This window comes from Nerophis lumbriciformis, linkage group LG08, assembly GCF_033978685.3.
Source record: "Nerophis lumbriciformis linkage group LG08, RoL_Nlum_v2.1, whole genome shotgun sequence".
Classification (NCBI taxonomy): Eukaryota; Metazoa; Chordata; class Actinopteri; order Syngnathiformes; family Syngnathidae; genus Nerophis; species Nerophis lumbriciformis.
This window is the reverse complement of record NC_084555.2, coordinates 46,865,063-46,887,421: the sequence shown is the minus strand read 5'-3', so window position 1 is coordinate 46,887,421 and position 22,359 is coordinate 46,865,063. Positions and strand designations below refer to the sequence as shown.

General features: G+C 40.6%; 1 protein-coding gene across 1 annotated transcript; it reads right to left on the bottom strand.

Moving 5' to 3' along the window:
• Nucleotides 1–32: 32 nt before the first annotated feature.
• Nucleotides 33–17,215, bottom strand: tmx1 (thioredoxin-related transmembrane protein 1). The gene is made up of 8 exons (XM_061968019.1): nt 17,025–17,215; nt 16,506–16,621; nt 16,330–16,375; nt 7,379–7,507; nt 7,149–7,194; nt 4,206–4,307; nt 1,010–1,076; nt 33–662 (listed from the first exon to the last, which is right to left on the bottom strand). The coding sequence occupies exons 1-8, from the start codon at nt 17,186–17,188 to the stop codon at nt 403–405; spliced, it is 930 nt and encodes a 309-aa protein (XP_061824003.1). The 5' UTR covers nt 17,189–17,215; the 3' UTR covers nt 33–402.
• Nucleotides 17,216–22,359: the final 5,144 nt, after the last annotated feature.

The window sequence follows — 22,359 nt, the reverse complement described above, 5'->3', positions numbered from 1 at the left end:
ATGCCTTCAGTGACAATCTACAACATAAATAGTCATGAAAATAAAGAAAACGCATTGAATGAGAAGGTGTGTCCAAACTTTTGGCCTGTACTGTATATCTGCGACTCATTGTCCGGTGCGTCTAATATGTAAAAATAATAATATCTTCTAAAATTTGGTGGACGCGACTTACAATACCGGTGCGCTCTGTAGCCCGGAAATCACGGTAGTTCTCCTGCTGGCCAGTGTGTGAAGTGAGGGAGGAGAGAGAAGATAAAAAAGATGGCGCCTTATCTTAGGGGGGAAGGTCGATAGGGCAAAAAGCCTGGCGTTGTAAACAATTTTGCAAAGAGCGAGTCTCCCCCGACTCCGGGCGACTTCACGTCGAGTAGCACAGGTCACGTGACGCTCCGCGCCGCCGCTCTACGAGTCCTCCTCGTCTTCTTCGTCGTCCTCCTCCTCCTTGTCCTGGCGGCTGAGAACCACCCTCTTCCTCAGGGTGTCGTCCGACAAGGCGTGTCCTTTGCGTGCCCCGGGGGAGCCCCTTCGCCTGCGCGTCCTCCACACGCCGTCCGGGTCTCTGTCCTCGTACTCCTCCTCTTCGTCGTCGTCCTCCTCGCCGTCTGCCTCTTGCTCCTCCTCCTGTTGCTGGATTAGCCGGGCTTGATCCAGCGTTTGCTTCTCTGCACGTTGCGGACCGGGGAGGGGGAGGAAAAAAAAAGAAAAGCTAACGAGCGATGTCGAACAAGCTTGTTGGAGTAGCAGCGGAGTAGCAGGGGTGCTGATAGATGCATCTTTTGATGGATATCACCTTTGTGTTAACTCTTCCATGCATTTTTTTTTTTAATATTCCGTTCATAACAAATTTAGTAATGAATCCACATGTGGAGTGTTTGGATGTCCATATTTGGGCGTATGAAGCGGTCTGTAGCACTTCTAGGATCTTTCTTCAAGGAAGTACAATTTCTTTGTATTTTTTTTTTAGCCTTTTCTTCCGATTTAAAATGATGACCAAAGAATTCAAACTCACTCTGGTAGTAGTCAGGAGAGGAGAATCGCCGCGAAGGGAAGACAAAGTCGGCGATGAACACCAGCAGCTGAAAAGAGGCAAACAATAAGGAGCGTGTACTTTGGCTCTGTGACGGATCAAATGAACCCTTGTGTAATGTTCATATTGTTGTTACTCAGCCAGCATTTGTGGGTCTGATGGACCCATTGCATTGTCATACCTGCCAACTTTTGAAATCAGAAAAACCTAGTAGCAAGGGTCCAGGGGCCGCAGGCCCCGGTAGGTCCAGGACAAAGTCCTGGTGGGTGGTTCAGGCCCCCCAACGCAAAATGATTGATTGCATTCAGACAGGTTAAAATGTTGCTAAAACCATCACTTTTCTATCAGTCACAGTGACTTTTCAAAACAAAAATATTACAGCAAAAATCATATGGGTTGATTGACATGTTTATTCTGTAAGATAACTTCAATAGTTTGAAATTATTTTGACAGTTAATGCCAGTTATCCTGTCAACCTTTCACAAGACTTCAATTTGTTAATTGAAAGTATAAACAGTATAAACACTTTTTACAGTAAACAAATGGTAAAACAGTACTAAACAATTCCATTTAAAAAAAAATTGGTGTCATTATTAACTTTCTGTCCAAGCTTGTATAATCTACTGCCTTGTTCAATTGTAAAAAATATTCTGTGCCTAAAATTCACATTTCTATCACAATTATCATACTGTAAACATGGTAAGCTAACTTCATTAAAATTAATAGTCCTGTCAATAGCATGGAATTACAATTCAAATGTAGTTTTTTTGTAAGCCTTTCAAAAGAATTCAAAATATGAAAAATTAATGAAAATTAATTTAAGCCATCAGACACTTGAAAAGTGGCACATCACATCTCTAATGTAATCATTTTAACTTTTCAACAGAAATAGCACTGCAAAAATATTAAGGACATACTTCTGTATTTTGGTAGTTATGCTGTCAACATTTAACAAGATTTCTTCAACTTGGACTTGAAAGCATAAATAGTATAAACACTTTTAACAGTATAACAGTACTAAACAATTCCAATAGATAACATTGGTGTCATTACCTTTTTGTGGCTAAAATCCAAATTTAGCAACGGCATTAGACTTGTGTTTTTTTGTCCCAAAGTGGTCTTTTACATCGCTAATTCCTCCGTGTCCGATCGAAAAATCTTGTCTGCACAAGGTGCAATTCGCATAGTTTTCACCCTTTTTGGAACGGATAATTATTCCCGGATAGGCTTTTGAATATTCTTCACGGAATGACTGCAGTTTTCTTTTCGGTTTAAGACTCGTTTGCGATTTTTCTCCGGCTGATTCCATGATCGTTCGCTCGTTTGGAAACAATGGGCAACAGGTGCCTCGTGCTTGGCAGCGGTGCTATAAATAGCCTCGCGCATGGCATTCGGAATGGCTCGATAGGAAGTTACGGGAAGCAGTGTCGATTGTCATTGTTGTTACGCGATTTCGTGAATAAAACTTAATATAAAAGAACATTTTTTAATTAATGAAAAACCGTATTTTTTATCACTGCAACCGTAACCCGGAATAGGTTGATGAAAACTGTACTAATTACGGGAAAACCGGAGTAGTTGGCAGGTATGCATTGTGTACACTGCAAAAACTGAAATCTAAGTAAGATTGAATATCTCAAATAAGGCTGATATTTGCTTATTTTCTGTCTGATAAGATAATTCTTCTCACTATGTTTTGGTCCTAAATGATCTCAGGAAGATATTACAGCTTGTTGCTGAGATTTGATGACCTATATTGAGTAAAACATGCTTGAAACTAGAATATCAACTGTTGCAAAGCTGTGTCATCAACACTCACAAGTATAAAACTACTTTTTAAAAGTAATAATTTCTGATTTCAAGCATGAAATAAAAAAATCATGACTTTGACACAATTGTGTCTCAATAGTTAAAACAGATGACAGCCAAATGGACTTTGCTGTTTTATTTTCAATGAAACAATAGAACATACGTACTTATAGTAGTACAGTTGGCACAGTACAGTAAACTGACAATTAATATTTAAACATTTAACATGTGACATTTCTAACAATTTTTAACAGAAATAGTTCATGCACATTCAGATAAATTCTTCAAAATTACAATAAAACATTTTTTGGAGCGCATATCATGTCAAGATGGTGATGGGTCAAATGCAGAGAATAATCTCGCCACACCTAGTGTGTGTGTGACAATCATTGGTACTTTAACTTTTAACTTTAAGATAATGGCACTAGCATTTACTTAATTTAAGAATAATTTTCAACAAATTGAGAAAAAAGGTCTCATATTTGTTTTTTCTATCAAGAAAAGTGCACGTGTTATTGTGAGAAAATACTTATTTTAAGGTATTTTTGGGTTAGCTAATTTGACTTGTTTTGGAAAGTCTTGACAAGCCAAATTGTCTTGTTCTATTGGCAGATCATTTTGCTTAGTTCAAATAAAATACCCCTCATTTTTGTATTTTTTTCTTCTTGTTGTTGAACACTGACTTTTTGCAGTGTGGCTTTTAATGCCTCACAATCAAACACTTGTATGTTAAAATACTGAACCGATGTTTACCTTATCCCAATAAACATCTGTTCAGTATTTTAACATAAAAGTGTTTTGATTGTGAGGCATTAAAAGCCACAAAATGCAACGGGTCCATCAGACCCACAAACGCTGGCTGAGTAACAACAATATGAACGTTGCACGGAAAATGTCTCTGCCGGTTTCTGCATCCCACAGGGATTCTTCTTTTGTGTTTCTGCACCTGCGGTTCCCACACAAGGTTGCAACATTGTTTGTCAACACTGTCTGCTCCCATTTTCTCGCACATTTGACCCTCTGATGTTCTGTGTTTTACACTCTGTCCTCCTCCTGTCTAGGCCTACTGTGTGTGCGTGTGTGTGTGTGTGGTACACAGAACATGAATTTCCACACTTCTATTAGCCCTGGGTCCAGTGGACCCGGACATCTTATATGTAATAGAAATGTGTAGGTGGGGTGTATAGTGTGTGGTCATTAAATATGTATTCTGATATATGTTCTTCACAGAAAATGAGCCAAAGTCAGTGAGTCTCAGTTTGAAAAATTAATTAATTGTATAATTTTTCTTTTCATAAAAAATGAAAACGGGTCCCACAGACCCGAACACCACACAAAGGTTAAGCAAACGTTACGTTTTCTTTCTTACCAGTCCGAGAGCGAGGCCGGAGAAGAGCGTGGCCAGGCCGAAGATAACGTACGAGCCCCACACGGGGATCCCCAGTTGTTCCGTCATGTAGTTATGGCAACGCTGAAAAATGAACAATATATGGTTAATATCTGCGTAATGACGCAAAACAATACAAGCCACAAGGTGGCAGTGGCTGTATTTGAAATATGATGAAAGGTCAGCAGGTTGATCTAGTTCTGCATGCACTATAACATTTTGCTACTCAGCTGTTGTCATACTGTTGTTTACAATCAACTCATTGGCATTATTAATGCTGACTCAGCAGTTTAGCACTATTACAATTAGAGATGTCCGATAATATCGGACTGCCGATATCGGCCGACAAATGCTTTAAAATGTAATATCGGAAAATATCGGTATCGGTTTCAAAAAGTAAAATGTATGACTTTTTGAAACGCCGCTGTACGGAGTGGTACACGGACGTAGGGTGTAGTACGGAGCAGTTGCGTCTCCCAGTCATACTTGCCAACCCTCCCGATTTTCCCGGGAGACTCACGAATTTCAGTGCCCCTCCCGAAAATCTCCCGGGGCAACCATTCTCCCGAATTTCTCCCGATTTCCCCAACAATATTGGGGGCGAGCCTTAAATGCACTGCCTTTGCGTGCCGGACCAGTCACAAAATATCTACGGCTTTTCACACACACAAGTGAATGCAACGCATACTTGGTCAACAGCCATACAGGTCACACTGAGGGTGGCCGTATAAACAACTTTAACACTGTTACAAATATGCGCCACGCTGTGAACCCACACCAAACAAGAATGACAAACACATTTCGGGAGAACATCCGCACCGTAACACAACATAAACACAACAGAACAAATACCCAGAACCCCTTGCAGCACTAACTCTTTCGGGACGCTACAATACACACCCCCAACTACCCCCCCCAATTCAACCCCGACCCCTCAACCTCCTCATGCTCTCTCAGGGAGAGCATGTCCCAAATTCTGAGCTGCTATTTTGAGGCATGTTAAAGGAGAACATTATCACCAGACCTATGTAAGCGTCAATATATACCTTGATGTTGCAGAAAAAAGACCATATATTTTTTTAACCGATTTCCGAACTCTAAATGGGTGAATTTTGGCGAATTAAACGCCTTTCTATTATTCGCTCTCGGAGTGATGACGTCACAACGTGACGTTACATCGGGAAGCTATCCGCCATTTTCTCAAACACATTACAAACACCGAGTCAAATCAGCTCTGTTATTTTCCGTTTTTTCAACTGTTTTCCGTACCTTGGAGACATCATGCCTCGTCGGTGTGTTGTCGGAGGGTGTAACAACACGAACAGGGATGGATTCAAGTTGCACCAGTGGCCCAAAGATGCGAAAGTGGCAAGAAATTGGACGTTTGTTCCGCACACTTTACCGACGAAAGCTATGCTACGACAGAGATGTCAAGAATGTGTGGATATCCTGCGACACTCAAAGCAGATGCATTTCCAACGATAAAGTCAAAGAAATCTGCCGCCAGACCCCCATTGAATCTGCCGGAGTGTGTGTGCAATTCAGGGACAAAGGACCTCGGTAGCACGGCAAGCAATGGCGGCAGTTTGTTCCCGCAGACGAGCGAGCTAAACCCCCTGGATGTCTTGGCTCACACCGTCCCTTATGCCACCGAAGATGATCAAGAGAAGAATATCGACCCTAGCTTCCCTGGCCTGCTGACATGAGGGTATGTCTACAGAATATATTAATTGATGAAAATTGGGCTGTCTGCACTCTCAAAGTGCATGTTGTTGCCAAATGTATTTCATATGCTGTAAACCTAGTTCATAGTTGTTAGTTTCCTTTAATGCCAAACAAACACATACCAATCGTTGGTTAGAAGGCGATCGCCGAATTCGTCCTCGCTTTCTCCCGTGTCGCTGGCTGTCGTGTCGTTTTGGTCGGTTTCGCTTGCATACGGTTCAAACCGATATGGCTCAATAGCTTCAGTTTCTTCTTCAATATCGTTTTCGCTACCTGCCTCCACACTACAACCATCCGTTTCAATACATGCGTAATCTGTTGAATCGCTTAAGCCGCTGAAATCCGAGTCTGAATCCGAGCTAATGTCGCTATAGCTTGCTGTTCTATGCGCCATGTTTGTTTGTGTTGGCATCACTATGTGACGTCACAGGAAAATGGACGGGTGTATATAACGATGGTTAAAATCAGGCACTTTGAAGCTTTTTTAGGGATATTGCGTGATGGGTAAAATTTTGAAAAAAACTTCGAAAAATAAAATAAGCCACTGGGAACTGATTTTTAATGGTTTTAACCCTTCTGAAATTGTGATAATGTTCCCCTTTAAAAAAAATAATGCACTTTGTGACTTCAATAATAAATATGGCAGTGCCATGTTGGCATTTTTTTCCATAACTTGAGTTGATTTATTTTGGAAAACCTTGTTACATTGTTTAATGCATCCAGTGGGGCACCACAACAAAATTAGGCATAATAATGTGTTAATTCCACGACTGTATATATCGGTATCGGTTGATATCGGAATCGGTAATTAAGAGTTAGACAATATCGGAATATCGGATATTGGCAAAAAAGCCATTATCGGACATCTCTACTATTGACCAATCAGTGGCCTAGTGGTTAGAGTGTCCGCCCTGAGATCGGTAGGTTGTGATTTCAAACCCCGGCCGAGTCGTACCAAAGACTATAAAAATGGGACCCATTACCTCCCTGCTTGGCACTCAGCATCAAGCGTTGGAATTGGGGGTTAAATCTCCAAAAATTATTCTCGGGCGCGGCCACCGCTGCTGCTCACTGCTCCCCTCACCTCCCAGGGGGTGATGGGTCAAATGCAGAAAATAATTTTGCCACACCTAGTGTGTGTGTGACAATCATGGGTACTTTAACTTTAACTTAATTGCTGAAGTGGATAAAATAACTTACCCTTATGAACATGGAGAGCTTGAAGAGAGCAGACATCGAGTTCATTCTGCAAGAAAACGACAAGGAAAACGAGTTGAGTTTTCTTCAACAGTGACATGATTCAAAAGCACATCAAATGGGGTTCGGTTCCGAGCTGAGCCAACAATAGACTTGACGGGGTCAGTCACGTTATTTTTACAACAAAAACGTCAACCCAATGACTGCAGCCTCTCATTGTCACAGCAACTCACAGAAAAGACGAGGGCCCGAACCAGGAGGAGATCGGCTCCACCGCTTTCCATTTTTGAGCATCGATGTAGCTGAGGAAGTCGTCTTTGGTGCGAGCGCCTTGGTACTTGCGGAAGACACCATCTTTACAGCTGGAACACACACAGACACACACACACACACACACACACACACACACACACACACACACACACACACACACGAGAGTTCTAGATAGTTCCTTTGAATTTTAACTGGAAGTGCGTCATGCATGTACTCCGTAATCAAATACAATTACGCAAAGGAAAAGAGAGATCCAAACATGCAGGGCACCTCCACAAGCGTGTGTGTATTATCACTAGGGATGTCCCCATCCAGGTTTTTGCACTTCCGATCCGATATCGATATTGTTTTTGCACTTCCGATCCGATACTGATACTGACCGATACTGATACTGACCGATACTGGCCTATCCGAGCATGTATTAAAGTTTAAAGTTATTTAGCCTACTTAGTTGTCAGAATCATGTTGAAAAGGGTTTTAGTACTCTTGATAACAACTAGCCAGCTGAATTAGGGGAGTTTGAATAATACACAATGGTTGGTAACAAGAAACTGACCTGTTTATTCAAGGATAAACACAAAATAGACTAAATTATACATGACAAACAGAAATGGCATCATTGAACTAGGGCTGGGCGATATGGCCTTTTTTTAATATTGCGATATTTTAAGGCCATATTGCGATACACGATATATATCTCGATATTTTGCCTTAGCCTTGAATGAACACTTGATGCATATAATCACATCAGTATGATGATTCTATGTGTTTTGATTGATTGATTGAGACTTTTATTAGTAGGTTGCACAGTGAAGTACATATTCCGTACAATTGACCACTAAATGGTAACACCCCAATAAGTTTTTCAACTTGTTTAAGTCGGGGTCCACTTAAATTGATTCATGATACAGATATATGCTATCAGATATATACTATCATCATAATACAGTCATCACACAAGATAATCACATTGAATTATTTATAATCCAGGGTGTGGAGGGGGGCGCCTGATGTAAGTGTCAAAAAGACAGCCAAAAGAGTTTGATATGAGAATAAATCTAAAGTTAAAATATAGGGTAGAAATGCACCCATTTGCAGGAAATGTAGTCTTGATTTTCAAAATGTTCTTTCAAGGCTTGCATGTCTACATTAAAACATTCTTCTTCATACTGCATTAATATATGCGACTTTTAAACTTTCATGCAGAGAAGGAAATCACAACTAAAAAAATCACTAATTTTTTCATACGGTGTTGATGTGGAAAGGTTTGCCTCAGCATTTTGATGGTGTGGGCTAGTGGCACCGAATGGAGATAAGCGTCTCGACAGACGTATATTTGAACAATGATGACGAAAACTGTTTTCTCGGTCGTGTCCGTGTGTCGAAAATTGTTATGCGCTTATTTTTTTATTCGATTTTGTGCGTGGCATAGATTTGCCGTGCGCAGAGGACGTTTGAGCAGGCGCGCACCTTAGCGGCTGCGCTAGCATCACAGCTAACGTTAGCCATGCTGCTACCTCTCTGCTGGGAGAGGACGTATACGTATGTGACGTGTGACGTGTGTAAGAAGTTGCGCTTGCTGTCTGTGAGAAGGAGACAGAAGAAGGAGTGGGAAGAGCCTGTAGTGCAATGCCAGCAGCTAAAAGCAACTGCGTGAGAATCCATATAGACCTGTGGATGTGTTGAAGGTGTGCTGGAAAATGCGGAACGGAAATAGGGAGCAGCAGAAAAGTGGAATGTATTATTTAAATCTGTGCGTTGGAAAACACGGACCGGAGTTTTTTTTTTAAACTGGATCTGAATCGGCATTTTCCCATGCCTTGCCGATACGCATTTTTTGGCAAATATCGGCGGCCGATCCGATCCAAATATCGGATCGGGACATCCCTAATTATCACCAGAGCAAAAAGGGAGGTGTGTGCTGGTGTGTATTACCAGTTAAGGTGGGAAAAATGCTTGATTGTTCAATGCTTTACGTTAGGGCTGGGCGATATATCGAATATACTCGATGTATGGTGGATATGTTTGTCTCTGTGCGATATAGAAAATGACTATATCGTGATATTCGAGTACACCTTCTCACGCAGTTGCTTTTAGCTGCGGACATTACATTACAGGCGTTTCTCACTCTTTCTTGTCTCTCCTTCTCACAGAGACATAAAACAAGCGCACCTTCTTACATACGTCACATACTGCAATATCTGAAGAGCATGGGAAAAAGTATTTCACTGTGGTGTACTCTGCATGTGACCAATAAAACTTGAAACTTGAAGTTATATACCGTTTTGAAAAACCACACCTAGCTGCTCTGATGTTGTGAACAACAGGTTCAGTGTTCATAAGAAAAGTTAAACATAATTTAATAGTTACATTTATATTTGTAGGTTTTGTCACAGTCAGGTCAAAAAAGACAGTATTTATTTTATTTTAAATCCTTGAAAAAACTGTCTCCTCCCAACTTCACTCCCACCTACAGTTAAATAACCTATATGAACAATTCCAGTCTGGTTTCCGCCCCCTGCACGGCACTGAAACAGCACTAGTAAAAATCACAAACGATCTCCTCCTGGCAGCTGATTCTGGTCTCCTCTCAGCCTTTGACACCATTTCACACACTGTCCTCCTCCATAGATTGCACAGTATTGGCATCACAAGCACACCCCTTCACTGGTTTAGATCATATCTCTCCAACCGCACTCAATTTGTTCAACTCCGTTCATTCAAATCGCCTCCGTCTTCCGTTTCCTCTGGTGTCCCCCAGGGCTCTGTTCTTGGTCCCCTGCTTTTTATCATTTACATTCTTCCCCTTGGCAATATTTTCCGTAAATTTAAAATACATTTTCACTGTTAATGCGAATGACACCCAGCTCTACATCTCAACCAAACCAACTGCCTCTCTTCCTCCTTCCTCCCTTACAGACTGCCTCAGTGAACTCAAGCAGTGGTTCTCACCCAACTTCCTTCAACTCAATAGTAATAAAACCGAAATCTTACTTGTCGGTACAAAAACCATTCTTGCCAAAACCAACAGCTTGTCCATTACTCTCTGCAATTCCTCTGTCTCACCCTCCTCCCAAGTCAAGAGTCTGGGTGTCATCCTCGACAGCACACTCTCCTTTAAAGGGGAACATTATCACAATTTCAGAAGGGTTAAAACCATTAAAAATCAGTTCCCAGTGGCTTATTTTATTTTTCGAAGTTTTTTTCAAAATATTACCCATCACGCAATATCCCTAAAAAAAAGCTTCAAAGTGCCTGATTTTAACAATTGTTATACCGTATTTTCCGCACTATAAGGCGCACCGGATTATTAGCCGCACCTTCAATGAATTACATATTTCATAACTTTGTCCACCAATAAGCCGCCCCGGACTATAAGCCGCGCCTACGCTGCGCTAAAGGGAATGTCAAAAAAACAGTCAGATAGGTCAGTCAAACTTTAATAATATATTAAAAACCAGCGTTCTAACAACTCTGTTCACTCCCAAAATGTACGCAAATGTGCAATCACAAACATAGTAAAATTCAAAATAGTGCAGAGCAATAGCAACATAATGTTGCTCGAACGTTAATGTCACAACACACAAAATAAACATAGCGCTCACTTTCTGAAGTTATTCTTCATTCGTAAATCCTTCGTCTTCGGTGTCCGAAGTGAAAAGTTGGGCAAATTTACGATCCACTGGCAGATGTTGGCGTCGTCTGGCGCTGCCTCCTCGTCTTAGTGAAGGTGTGTTCGCCTTCTGTCTTCCATTGTTCCCACGCAGTTAGCAGTCTAGCTTCGAATGCCCTGTTGACACCAATATCTAGCGGCTGGAGGTCTTTTGTCAATCCACCCGGAATGACGGCGAGTATTGAATTAAGCGCGTAAGCGTGTCTCTCAATGTGCTGTTATGAGCTAGCAAATATAACAACTACACTACCCAGCATGCAACGATAGTTACGAGCATGCGCGGTAACGAGTTATGCGAGTTCGAATGTGGTTATGAGCACGCTGTGAGAAAACGTTGAGAACTCAGTTAACACGCCTCGTCTGCATTATTTATAATTAGACAGACAACACACTTAATAGGAGCCATTTTGGGGTCTTTACATAAACACACAAATGGAAATGAAACGTCACATATCCCAGCATGCACCGCGCGCTTCTTCTACGGGGAAAAAAGATGGCGGCTGTTTACCGTAGTTGCGAGACCTAAACTTTATGAAAATGAATCTTAATATTTATCCATATATAAAGCGCACCGGGTTATAAGGCGCACTGTCAGCTTTTGAGAAAGTTTGTGGTTTTTAGGTGCGCCTTATAGTGCGGAAAATACGGTATACACCCGTCCATTTTCCTGTGACGTCACATAGTGATGCCAACACAAACAAACATGGCGCATAGAACAGCAACTATAGCGACATTAGCTCGGATTCAGACTCGGATTTCAGCGGCTTAAGCGATTCAACAGATTACGCATGTATTGAAACGGATGGTTGTAGTGTGGAGGCAGGTAGTGAAAACGAAATTGAAGAAGAAACTGAAGCTATTGAGCCATATCGGTTTGAACCGTATGCAAGCGAAACCGACGAAAACGACACGACAGCCAGCGACACGGGAGAAAGCGAGGACGAATTTGGCGATCGCCTTCTAACCAACGATTGGTATGTGTTTGTTTGGCATTAAAGGAAACTAACAACTATGAACTAGGTTTACAGCATACGAAATACATTTGGCAACAACATGCACTTTGAGAGTGCAGACAGCCCAATTTTCATCAATTAATATATTCTGTAGACATACCCTCATCCGCTCTCTTTTCCTGAAAACTGATCTGTCCAGTTTTGGAGTTGATGTCAGCAGGCCAGGGAAGCTAGGGTCGATATTCTTCTCTTGATCATCTTCGGTGGCATAAGGGACGGTGTGAGCCAAGACATCCAGGGGGTTTAGCTCGCTCGTCTGCGGGAACAAACTGCCGCCATTGCTTGCCGTGCTACCGAGGTCCTTTGTCCCTGAATTGCTCACACACTCCGGCAGATTCAATGGGGGTCTGGCGGCAGATTTCTTTGACTTTATCGTTGGAAATGCATCTGCTTTGAGTGTCGCAGGATATCCACACATTCTTGCCATCTCTGTCGTAGCATAGCTTTCGTCGGTAAAGTGTGCGGAACAAACGTTCAATTTCTTGCCACTTTCGCATCTTTGGGCCACTGGTGCAACTTGAATCCGTCCCTGTTCGTGTTGTTACACCCTCCGACAACACACCAACGAGGCATGATGTCTCCAAGGTACGGAAAACAGTCGAAAAAACGGAAAATAACAGAGCTGATTTGACTCGGTGTTTGTAATGTGTTTGAGAAAATGGCGGATTGCTTCTCGATGTGACGTCACAATCGCTCCGAGAGCGAATAATAGAAAGGCGTTTAATTCGCCAAAATTCACCCATTTAGAGTTCGGAAATCGGTTAAAAAAATATATGGTCTTTTTTCTGCAACATCAAGGTATATATTGACGCTTACATAGTTCTGGTGATAATGTTCCCCTTTAAAGCCCACATAAACAACATTACCCGGTCTGCTTACTTTCATCTACGAAACATTAATCGTCTTCGCCCATCCCTTACCCCACATACTGCTGCCATACTAGTCCATAGCCTGGTCACCTCTTGCCTGGACTACTGCAACTCTCTCCTGTTTGGTCTCCCTCACAAGTCACTTCACAAACTTCAGCTTCTCCAGAACTCTGCAGCCTGGATAATCACCAGAACCCCTTCAATCCAGCACATCACCCCTGTTCTGCAGCAACTCCACTGGCTACCCATCAAACATCGTATCCACTTTAAAATAATTCTCCTCACTTTCAAAGCCATCCATAACCTCTCTCCATCATATCTCTCTGACCTGATCCATGTCGCCACGCCCTCACGTTCCCTAAGATCTTCTTCATCCATCCATCTCACTGTCCACCGTGGGTGCCCGAGCTTTCAGCCGCTCTGCCCCACATCTTTGGAACTCTTTACCACCAGACCTTTGTAACTTAGACTCAATATCCCTCTTCAAATCAAGACTCAAAACACACCTATTCCTGACTGCTTATTCATTGTAATCATCTTATCTTCTCTATCTTTGTTGTTTTTATCCAATTTGATTTGATTGTTTTGATTTTGTACGGTGTCCTTGAGTGCCCAGAAAGGCGCCTTATAAATAAAATGTATTATTATTATTATTATTATTATTTTATTTCATAAAAAAGAAATAATTTTTGTCAATTGCTGTAAAGAAAAACTGTTTTTTTTAAATATATATATAGATAAAACAAGTATTTATGTCCAGTAAAGAAAGACTGTCATTATTTATTTTTTTAGTATGTAAAACAAGTATTTATGTTAAGTGATGTTAAATAAAGTGATTATTGGCAAAAGCGCTTGTCATTTTTATGTTGAGGCGGCGGAGGTAATGTCGGTAGCTGCATTGCTGAATGTAACTACAGTATTTTTCGGAGTATAAGTCGCACCGGCCAAAAATGCATAATAAAGAAGGAAAAAAACATATATAAGTCGCATTTTTGGGGGAAATTTATTTGATAAAACCCAACACCAAAAATAGACATTTGAAAGGCAATTTAAAATAAATAAAGAATAGTGAACAACAGGCTGAATAAGTGTACGTTATATGACGCATAACTAACCAACTGAGAATGTGCCTGGTATGTTAACGTAACATATTATGGTAAGAGTCATTCAAATAACTATAAGATATAGAACATGCTATACGTTTACCAAACAATCTGTCACTCCTAATCACTAAATCCCATGAAATCTTATACGTCTAGTCCAGGGGTCGGCAACCCGCGGCTCTAGATCTTTAGCGCCGCCCTAGTGGCTCTCTGGAGCTTTTTCACAAATGTATGAAAAATGGAAAAAGATGAGGGGAAAACAATCTATTTTTTGTTTTAATATGGTTTCTGTAGGAGGACAAACATGACACAAACCTCCCTAATTGTTATAAAGCACACTGTTTATATTAAACATGCTTCACTGATTCGAGTATTTGGCGAGCGCCGTTTTGTCCTACTAATTTTGGCGGTCCTTGAACTCACCGTAGTTTGTTTACATTGTTTAACTTTCTAGGACGTGATTTATGCCACTTCTTTTTCTGTCTCATTTTGTCCACCAAACTTTTAAGGTTGTGCATAAAAGGTGAGTTTTGTTGATGTTATTGACTTGTTGGAGTGCTAATCAGACATATTTGGTCACTGCATGACTGCAAGCTAATCGATGCTAACATGCTATTTAGGCTAGCTATATGTACATATTGCATCATAATGCCTCATTTGTAGCTATATTTGAGGTCATTTAGTTTCCTTTAAGTCCTCTTAATTCAATTTATATCTCATGACACACTATCTGTATGTAATATGGCTTTTAATTTTTTGCGGCTCCAGACAGATTTTTTTTTTGTATTTTTGGTCCAATATGGCTCTTTCAACATTTTGGGTTGCCGACCCCTGGTCTAGTCTCTTACGTGAATGAGCTAAATAATATTATTTGATATTTTACGGTAATGTGTTAATAATTTCATACATAAGTCGCTCCTGAGTATAAGCTGCACCCCCGGCCAAACTATGAAAAAAACTGCGACTTATAGTCCGAAAAATACGGTAATAAATGAACTTGTGATCTAACTTAGTTACTTTTAAAATCAACTAATCAGTAAAGTAACTACCGTATTTTCCGCACCATAAGGCGCCCTGGGTTATAAGCCGCGCCTTCAATGAACGGCATATTTCAAAACTTTGTCCACCTATAAGCCGCCCCGTGTTGTAAGCCGCATCTAACTGCGCTAAAGGAATGTCAAAAAAACAGTCAAATAGGTCAGTCAAACTTTAATAATATATTAAAACCAGCGTGATGTGGGCGCGCATGGAATCGTATATCAACATGGACGGAGCTGCGTGAAAAAAGCCACCCGGCCTCTTCGCGTAAACTTAAACTTACCTTAACCACTCGCTCATCTTTTCTTCATCCATCCCTTCGAGTTAGCTTTTATGATGACGCCGGCTGGAAAGGTCTCTTTTGGCAAGGTCTTCCTTTTGAATATCACCATGGGTGGAAGTTTCTGGCCATTAGCATGGCAAGCTAGAACCACAGTGAAGGATGACTTCTCATTCCCTGTGGTGCGAATATTCACCGTACGTGCTCCCGTTGTATCCACAGTGCGGTTCACGGGAATATCAAAAGTCAGTGGAACCTCGTCCATGTTGATAATGTTAATGTTCTCTGGCCGGATCTTTTTTTCAGCTATCTTGTTTTTACAATATGCACGGAAAGTAGCCAGCTTTTCTTGAAAGTCTTTAGGCAGTTGCTGTGAAATAGTAATCCGTGTGCGGATGGAGAGATTGCGTCTTTTCATGAACCGGATCCCTGTCGCTTAGTAGGAGCCATTTTGTGGTCTTTACAGATGTAAACACACAAAGGAAATGAAACGTACGGTAATATCCGCGCGCTTTTTCTTCTTCTACGCGGGCGGGTGGTTGCTTACAGTAGAAGAAGAAGCGCTTCCTGTTCTATGGGGGCGGGTGCTTACCTTGGCGGTTGCTTGCGTAGAAGAAGAAGCGCTTCCTGTTCTACCGGGAAAAAAGATGGCGGCTGTTTACCGTAGTTGCGAGATCGAAACTTTATGAAAATGAATCGTAATATTAATCCATATATAAAGCGCACCGGGTTATAAGGCGCACTGTCAGCTTTTGAGAAAATTTGTGGTTTTTAGGTGCGCCTTATAGTGCGGAAAATACGGTAAGTTACTTTCTAAAAGGAGTCATTAATCAGATTAGTTTTTTAAGGTAACTGTGGCAACACTGATTAAAAAGTACCTTGTTTTGTTTGTATGACTTATAAAGTTGTTGAAAAATTTAAAAAAATAAACTTACTGGTAAATTGTCGGAAGTGACGTAATGATGAATCTCCCGCTGAGACCTTGGGGAGAGCAACAAACCGTTAGTTTATTAAAGACAAAACATTATTTTGAAGCAGGTTAAGTAACATACAAAGTCAATATAGCTAATGTGGTACTTTTACAAGCATTGTCGTGCACTTTTTATTGTACCTGGTTGTTCCGTCACGTCCACTTTGGCTATGTTGACCCCCATGTCGTCCCCCCAGTCCGCGAACTCCTTCCAGACCGACTGCAGCTGTTGGCAGGCGGGGCACCACGGTGCGTAGCTGCAACGTTTGAGCAGGTGAATACACAAAAAAACGCATGTTTAAAAATAAATAATTAAAAATGACAAATATATTGATGGTTCGCTCTGCTAGTGACGATCTAGATGGTTAGTGTGTTGTCTGTCTAATTGGTAACAAATGTATACTGTTGCATGCTGGGTAGTGTAGTTCTTATAGTCCCCAGCTCATAACATCACAGTTAGCAAACCCAGCTAGCACACAACTGTGACGATAGCGAGAATGTCGCTTTCATCCCGAGACAATGCTGCGTTACTACAAAGATTAAAAATAGAAGTCAACTGATTATTTTAATGAATAATTTCTGACATAAAACGAGCATGTTAGACGACTAAACGTCCGCCATGTGGCTAGCGGCTTAGCGGGCTAGCAAAAGGTTACTGACAATTCAATCATCCATTCCCCGGTCAGTATGTCCTCCCAGTTGCCGTCGGTGACTTCCCGGAGGCTGTCCAGCTTGGCCGACACTGGCACCGACGTAAGGTACGCGGCTAAAAGCAAATAACCCAACGACGGCCGATGTTTTTGTCGCTGACTGGAGGGAAACATGATGGCTTCCTGCTCTTGTTTGCTAGTAGCGAGCAAACCGCGACATGTACTACTGTAATGCTGCGTTTGTGGAAATCCGCCCACTTCCTGAACGCGTTCATTCGCCATCAAGGAGGAATAACACGATAACCGACCAAATTAGTTGTTAAGAGTTTAAAGCCAACATATTAGTTTATCGAATTTGTAACTATAGTTCGTTAGCGTTTTTTTGGACAGGAACTTTCCCATCGTCCAACTGTCCTGTTTTAAGTGAACGCACCATTGTCATACAGTACGGCGCAGTAAAAAAATGGTACAAAATGTAATAGTTTTCCAACATTAATCCGTTTTACACGTTTCCTGTATATTTAAAATTTTAATAATGTAAAACGACAGAGAAAAAAGTGTCCAAACACTTGTTTTTTTCTAGCTTCCTGTTGTGTATTTCACCAGCAGGTGGTGATATTGAGCTTAACATTTTAGCACCATGAAGCAGCAAATAAATGTTTATTATTGTTTAAGCAAATTTACAGGCGTTATTTGAGCGATTCTTATTCATCCTGATTCTAAATCAATTTATAATTTAAAAATTTTTTATTTGTAATTATTATTATTTATTTTTGTAATTTTTAATTGACATCCAGCATCAGACATTCCTATCCATTACATCATATTCACATACATCATATATCTGTTGTCTGCCCTAAATGTCAAAATATTTTTTGTTTGTATCCCAGCCATACCCCACCCCCCCAAAAAGAAAGAAACAGCAAAAAACAAACAAAGTAATATCTACAAATACATAAATAATTTTTTTTTTTTTTTTTTTTTAATTATTATTAATTATTAATTAATTAAATCACTATTGTAATTATTTTTAATTATTATTTTTAATTTTTTTAAATACGTTTTTTTAGGCCATCTGCCTGCAGCCAGGTGTAGTTTTTCTAACCTGTAACCTGTTTTAAAAAAGTTTCGTGATAATTAATATACCAAAATAATACATTGTGAGAATTGGTTTGAATTGAGAATCATGTTGAATCAAGAATCGATTCTGAATCAAGTCTACATTCCAGGAGTTTGCTAGTAGCTAACCAGCGAGCGAGCAAACCGCGACATGTACTACTGTAATGCTGCGTTTTGGGAAATCCGCCCACTTCCTGAACGCGTTCATTCGCCAATCGCCATCAAGGAGGAATAACACGATAACCGACCAAATTAGTTGTTAAGAGTTAAAAGCCAACATATTAGTCCATCAAGTTTGTAACTATAATTTCTTATCGTTTTTTTTGACAGGAACTTTCCCATCGTCCAACGGTCCTGTAGTACATGAACGCACCATTGTCATACAGTACGGCGCTTTAAAAATGGTACAAAATGTACTAGTTTTCCAACATGAATCCTTTTTACCCGTTTCCTGTATATTTTAAATTTAAATAACGTAAAACTAGAGAGGAAAAAGTGTCCAAACACTTAATTTTTTTCCAGCCTCCTGTAGTGTATTTCGCCAGCAGGTGGTGATATTGTGCATTTTAGCACGATAAAGCAGCAATAAAATAGTCCCAAATACATGTTCATTATTTTTAGGAGTTATTTGTGCACAAAAAAATCGATTAGCATTCGAAGCGCGATTCTTATGCATCCTGATTCTAAATCAATTGTTCAAAAATCGAATTAAAAAAAGTTTTTATTTTTTATTATTTTCAATTATTATTATTTTTAAATACGTTTTTAGGTCATCTACCTGCAGCCAGAAGTAGCTTTTCTAACTTGTAACCTGTTTTAAAAAGTTTCATGACAATTAATATAGCAAAATAAGACATTGTGAGAATTGGTTTGAATTGAGAATCATGTTGAATCAAGAATCGATTCGCTGCGTTTTGGGAAATCCGCCCACTTCCTGAACGCGTTCATTCGCCATCAAAGACAAATAACATAATACACGACCAAATTAGTTGTTAAGAATTAAAAGCCAACATATTAGTCTATCGCGTTTGTAACTATAATTGATTACATTTTTGTATCGTTTTTTGGAAAGGAACTTTCCCATTATCCAACGGTCCTGTAGTACATGAACGCACCATTGTCATACAGTAAGGCGCTTTAAAAATGGTACAAAATGTAATAGATTTCCAACATAAATCTGTTTTTCACGTTTCTTGTATATTTTAAATTTAAATAACGTAAAACTAGAGAGGAAAAAGTGTCCAAACACTTAATTCTTCCCAGCCTCCTGTAGTGTATTTTGCCAGCAGGTGGTGATATTGAGCTTAACATTTTAGCAAGATGAAGCAGCAATAAGATAGTCCCAAATACATGTTTATTATTGTTTAAGCAAATTTACAGGCGTTATTTGTGCACAACAAAATCGATTAACATTCGAATCGCGATTCTTATACATCCTGATTCAAAATACATTTATAATTTGAAAAGTTTGTATTTTTAATTATTTTTTATTATTAATTAATTGAATAGTTATTGTAATTATTTGTAATTATTATAAAAAAAAAAAAAAAAAGTTTAGGCCATCTACCTGCAGCCAGGAGTAGCTTTTCTAACCTGTAACCTGTTTTAAAAAGCTTCATAATAATTAATATACCAAAAGAATACATTGTGAGAATTGGTTTGAATTTAGAATCATGTTGAATCAAGTATTGATTCTGAATCAAATCTACATTCCAGGAGTCGGAATCGGATCGAGTTGTTTGGTGCCCAAAGATTCACACTCCTATGAAAAACAAATGTTTATATATTTAAAGTCCTCATGAAGGTTGAATTAAAATATTCAATGCACGTTAATGAGACTTTTTAGTCAACTAATCAATCTCAGGTACTGCATATAATAAGCTTACTTTACAAAAAAAAAAAAAATCACCATCTGTTTTTTTGGTTGGGTGCAGTCCCAAGGTCACCTTAGAGAGTTCCTGCATCCTCGGGTGAAGCCGTCATGTTTATGTATTCTGCTCCATCTGTGCCTTCTGGTGACCCCAACCATGCATTTTGATGGCACACAGTGTTTAAAAACAACTGCGTCACTTCCAAACACACAATCTCCTGCCAAACTAATGATGATGAAACAAGAAAACATTGATCTGTTTGTCTTTTTTTAAGGTGGAAATTTGGCTTTTTCACGTCTACAGTCGGGCTGTAACTAACGATTATTTTGATAGTCTATTAGTCAACAATTACCGTATTTTTCCGGACTCTACCGTATTTTTCAGACTTAAAATCCTTTTATTTTCTCAAAAATCAACAGTGTGCCTTATATCCCGGTGCGCCTAATTTACGGAATAATTCTGATTGTGCTTACCCACCTCGAAGCAATTTTATTTGGTACATGGTGTAATGATAAGTGTGACCAGTAGATGGTAGTCACACATAAGAGATACATGTAGTCTGCAATATGACGCTAGTAAAAAACACCAAAACTTGAAATGTTCCATTGAAAATGAAGAACATTACACACTGCACTCAAAAATCTGTCAAAATAGTTTAATTTGACTTTGAAGCCGCCCTTTTTAATACTTAGTTTAAAATGTGTTCATTGAGGTAAATTATCCATTCATTATTCATATTTGAAAAATATTAATCCCAAATGTAATTTATTTTGTTTTATCTTCTATAAAATGTAAGTGTGGAGGGGGGGCGTGGCCTGCGGACCTGCCGCGGAACGGGGTGTGCAAGGACCGGCCTCGAAGACAGCGACAGGTGAGTAGATGGCCCAGGTGGGCCTTGTTATCTAATCACCTGGCGGTATAGCTCGGTTGGTAGAGTGGCCGTGCCAGCAACTTGAGGGTTCCAGGGTCGATCCCCGCTTCTGCCATCCTAGTCACTGCCGTTGTGTCCTTGGGCAAGACACTTTACCCACCTGCTCCCAGTGCCAACCACACTGGTTTAAAAATGTAACTTAGATATTGGGTTTCACTATATAAAAGCGCTTTGAGTCACTAGAGAAAAGCGCTATATAAATATAATTCACTTCACTTCACTTTATTAGCAGCAGCCGGGACGAGACACGGGTTGTTGGAGTTGGGAGCTGGAGGGAGAGCGAGAGCGAGACGCCTAAAAGAGACTGCTGAAAAGCAATTCCAGACGGATGTAATAAAAAGATTGTATTCAAACTGTCTACCGGGCTCGCGGAGGATCTTTCGGACTCAGGAGAACCCTCACGGCAAAGAGACCTTTTACCGACAAACGGTGCAGCCTACACTTATCTCTTATGTTTGACTGCCATCTACTGGTGTTAGAATAATTATATATAAGTTATCACACAACTCTTATGCTTAAAGGACGTTGCTATGGTTATTATCTACTGTGCTCTATTCTGCTTCGTGCAAGGGCACAAAACTCGTTATCTTCCACGGCATATGAGGGGTGGCCTTGCCGCAGATGTTTTCTTTGTTATAGCCCGCTAACAGCCAAAGACGTACCAGGACCTCAACGAAGATAAGGCGACAGCACGCAGACAAAAGCAGAGACAAGGCAATCACAAGGCCCCCAGCACATTCCGTCACGTATTGTGCGTACTGGAGCTGATTTGCATGATATGTGTGACCACTCCCTTTAGAGGCAGCCTCAGTGATGTTAACTAGGGAACTCCTGAATAAATAGAGGAGAGCGTGGGGCTGTACCTTAGACCGTGGTGGGAGACTGTAACTGAGTGTGCAGCCCCAAACGTTTCTCCTCATGAGCAAAATTGAACTCTGTCTCTGCCTGATTCCTTGCTTCTTGTCTTGTTTAATAGATAGTTCTGTGTTTGAACCTGACAACTGGTCACACTTATAATTACACCATGTATGTCACGGCCCGGGCACATGCCAATGTGCATTCCTCAATGAGCGCAGCAGAGCGCACCTCGGGACACGCCCACGGCCGCTCCTCTCCTGCACGCGTCACTCCACCGGCTGCAATCAATCTGAAATCAGCGCACCTGTCGGCGATGATCTTCCTGGTCTTCTTAAGCCTGCACAACTTGCCATCCCTGGCCGGAATATAGTTTCTCGATGGTGAACCTGTTTTCCTTCCGTTGCCCTGGATCTCAACTGCCTCTCTCGTTTCTCGACTCTTCGCTCGCCCCCGGAATCTGACGTCTCTCTCTGCCCCACGGACCTCTCGCAAATCTTGGACCCCTTTTGCCTTGCCCTCTTTGGACTTGTCTGCTTCCTCATCCAACATCACGGTAATACACAACA

Coding starts and splice junctions, on each gene's coding strand:
- tmx1 (XM_061968019.1), bottom strand. CDS start 17,188: ATGTTTCCCTCCAGTCAGCGACAAAAACATCGGCCGTCGTTGGGTTAT. Junction 16,376..16,505: donor GGACGTGACGGAACAACCAG/GTACAATAAAAA, acceptor GCTCTCCCCAAG/GTCTCAGCGGGAGATTCATC. Junction 7,508..16,329: donor TCACTTCCGACAATTTACCA/GTAAGTTTATTT, acceptor TGTGTGTTCCAG/CTGTAAAGATGGTGTCTTCC.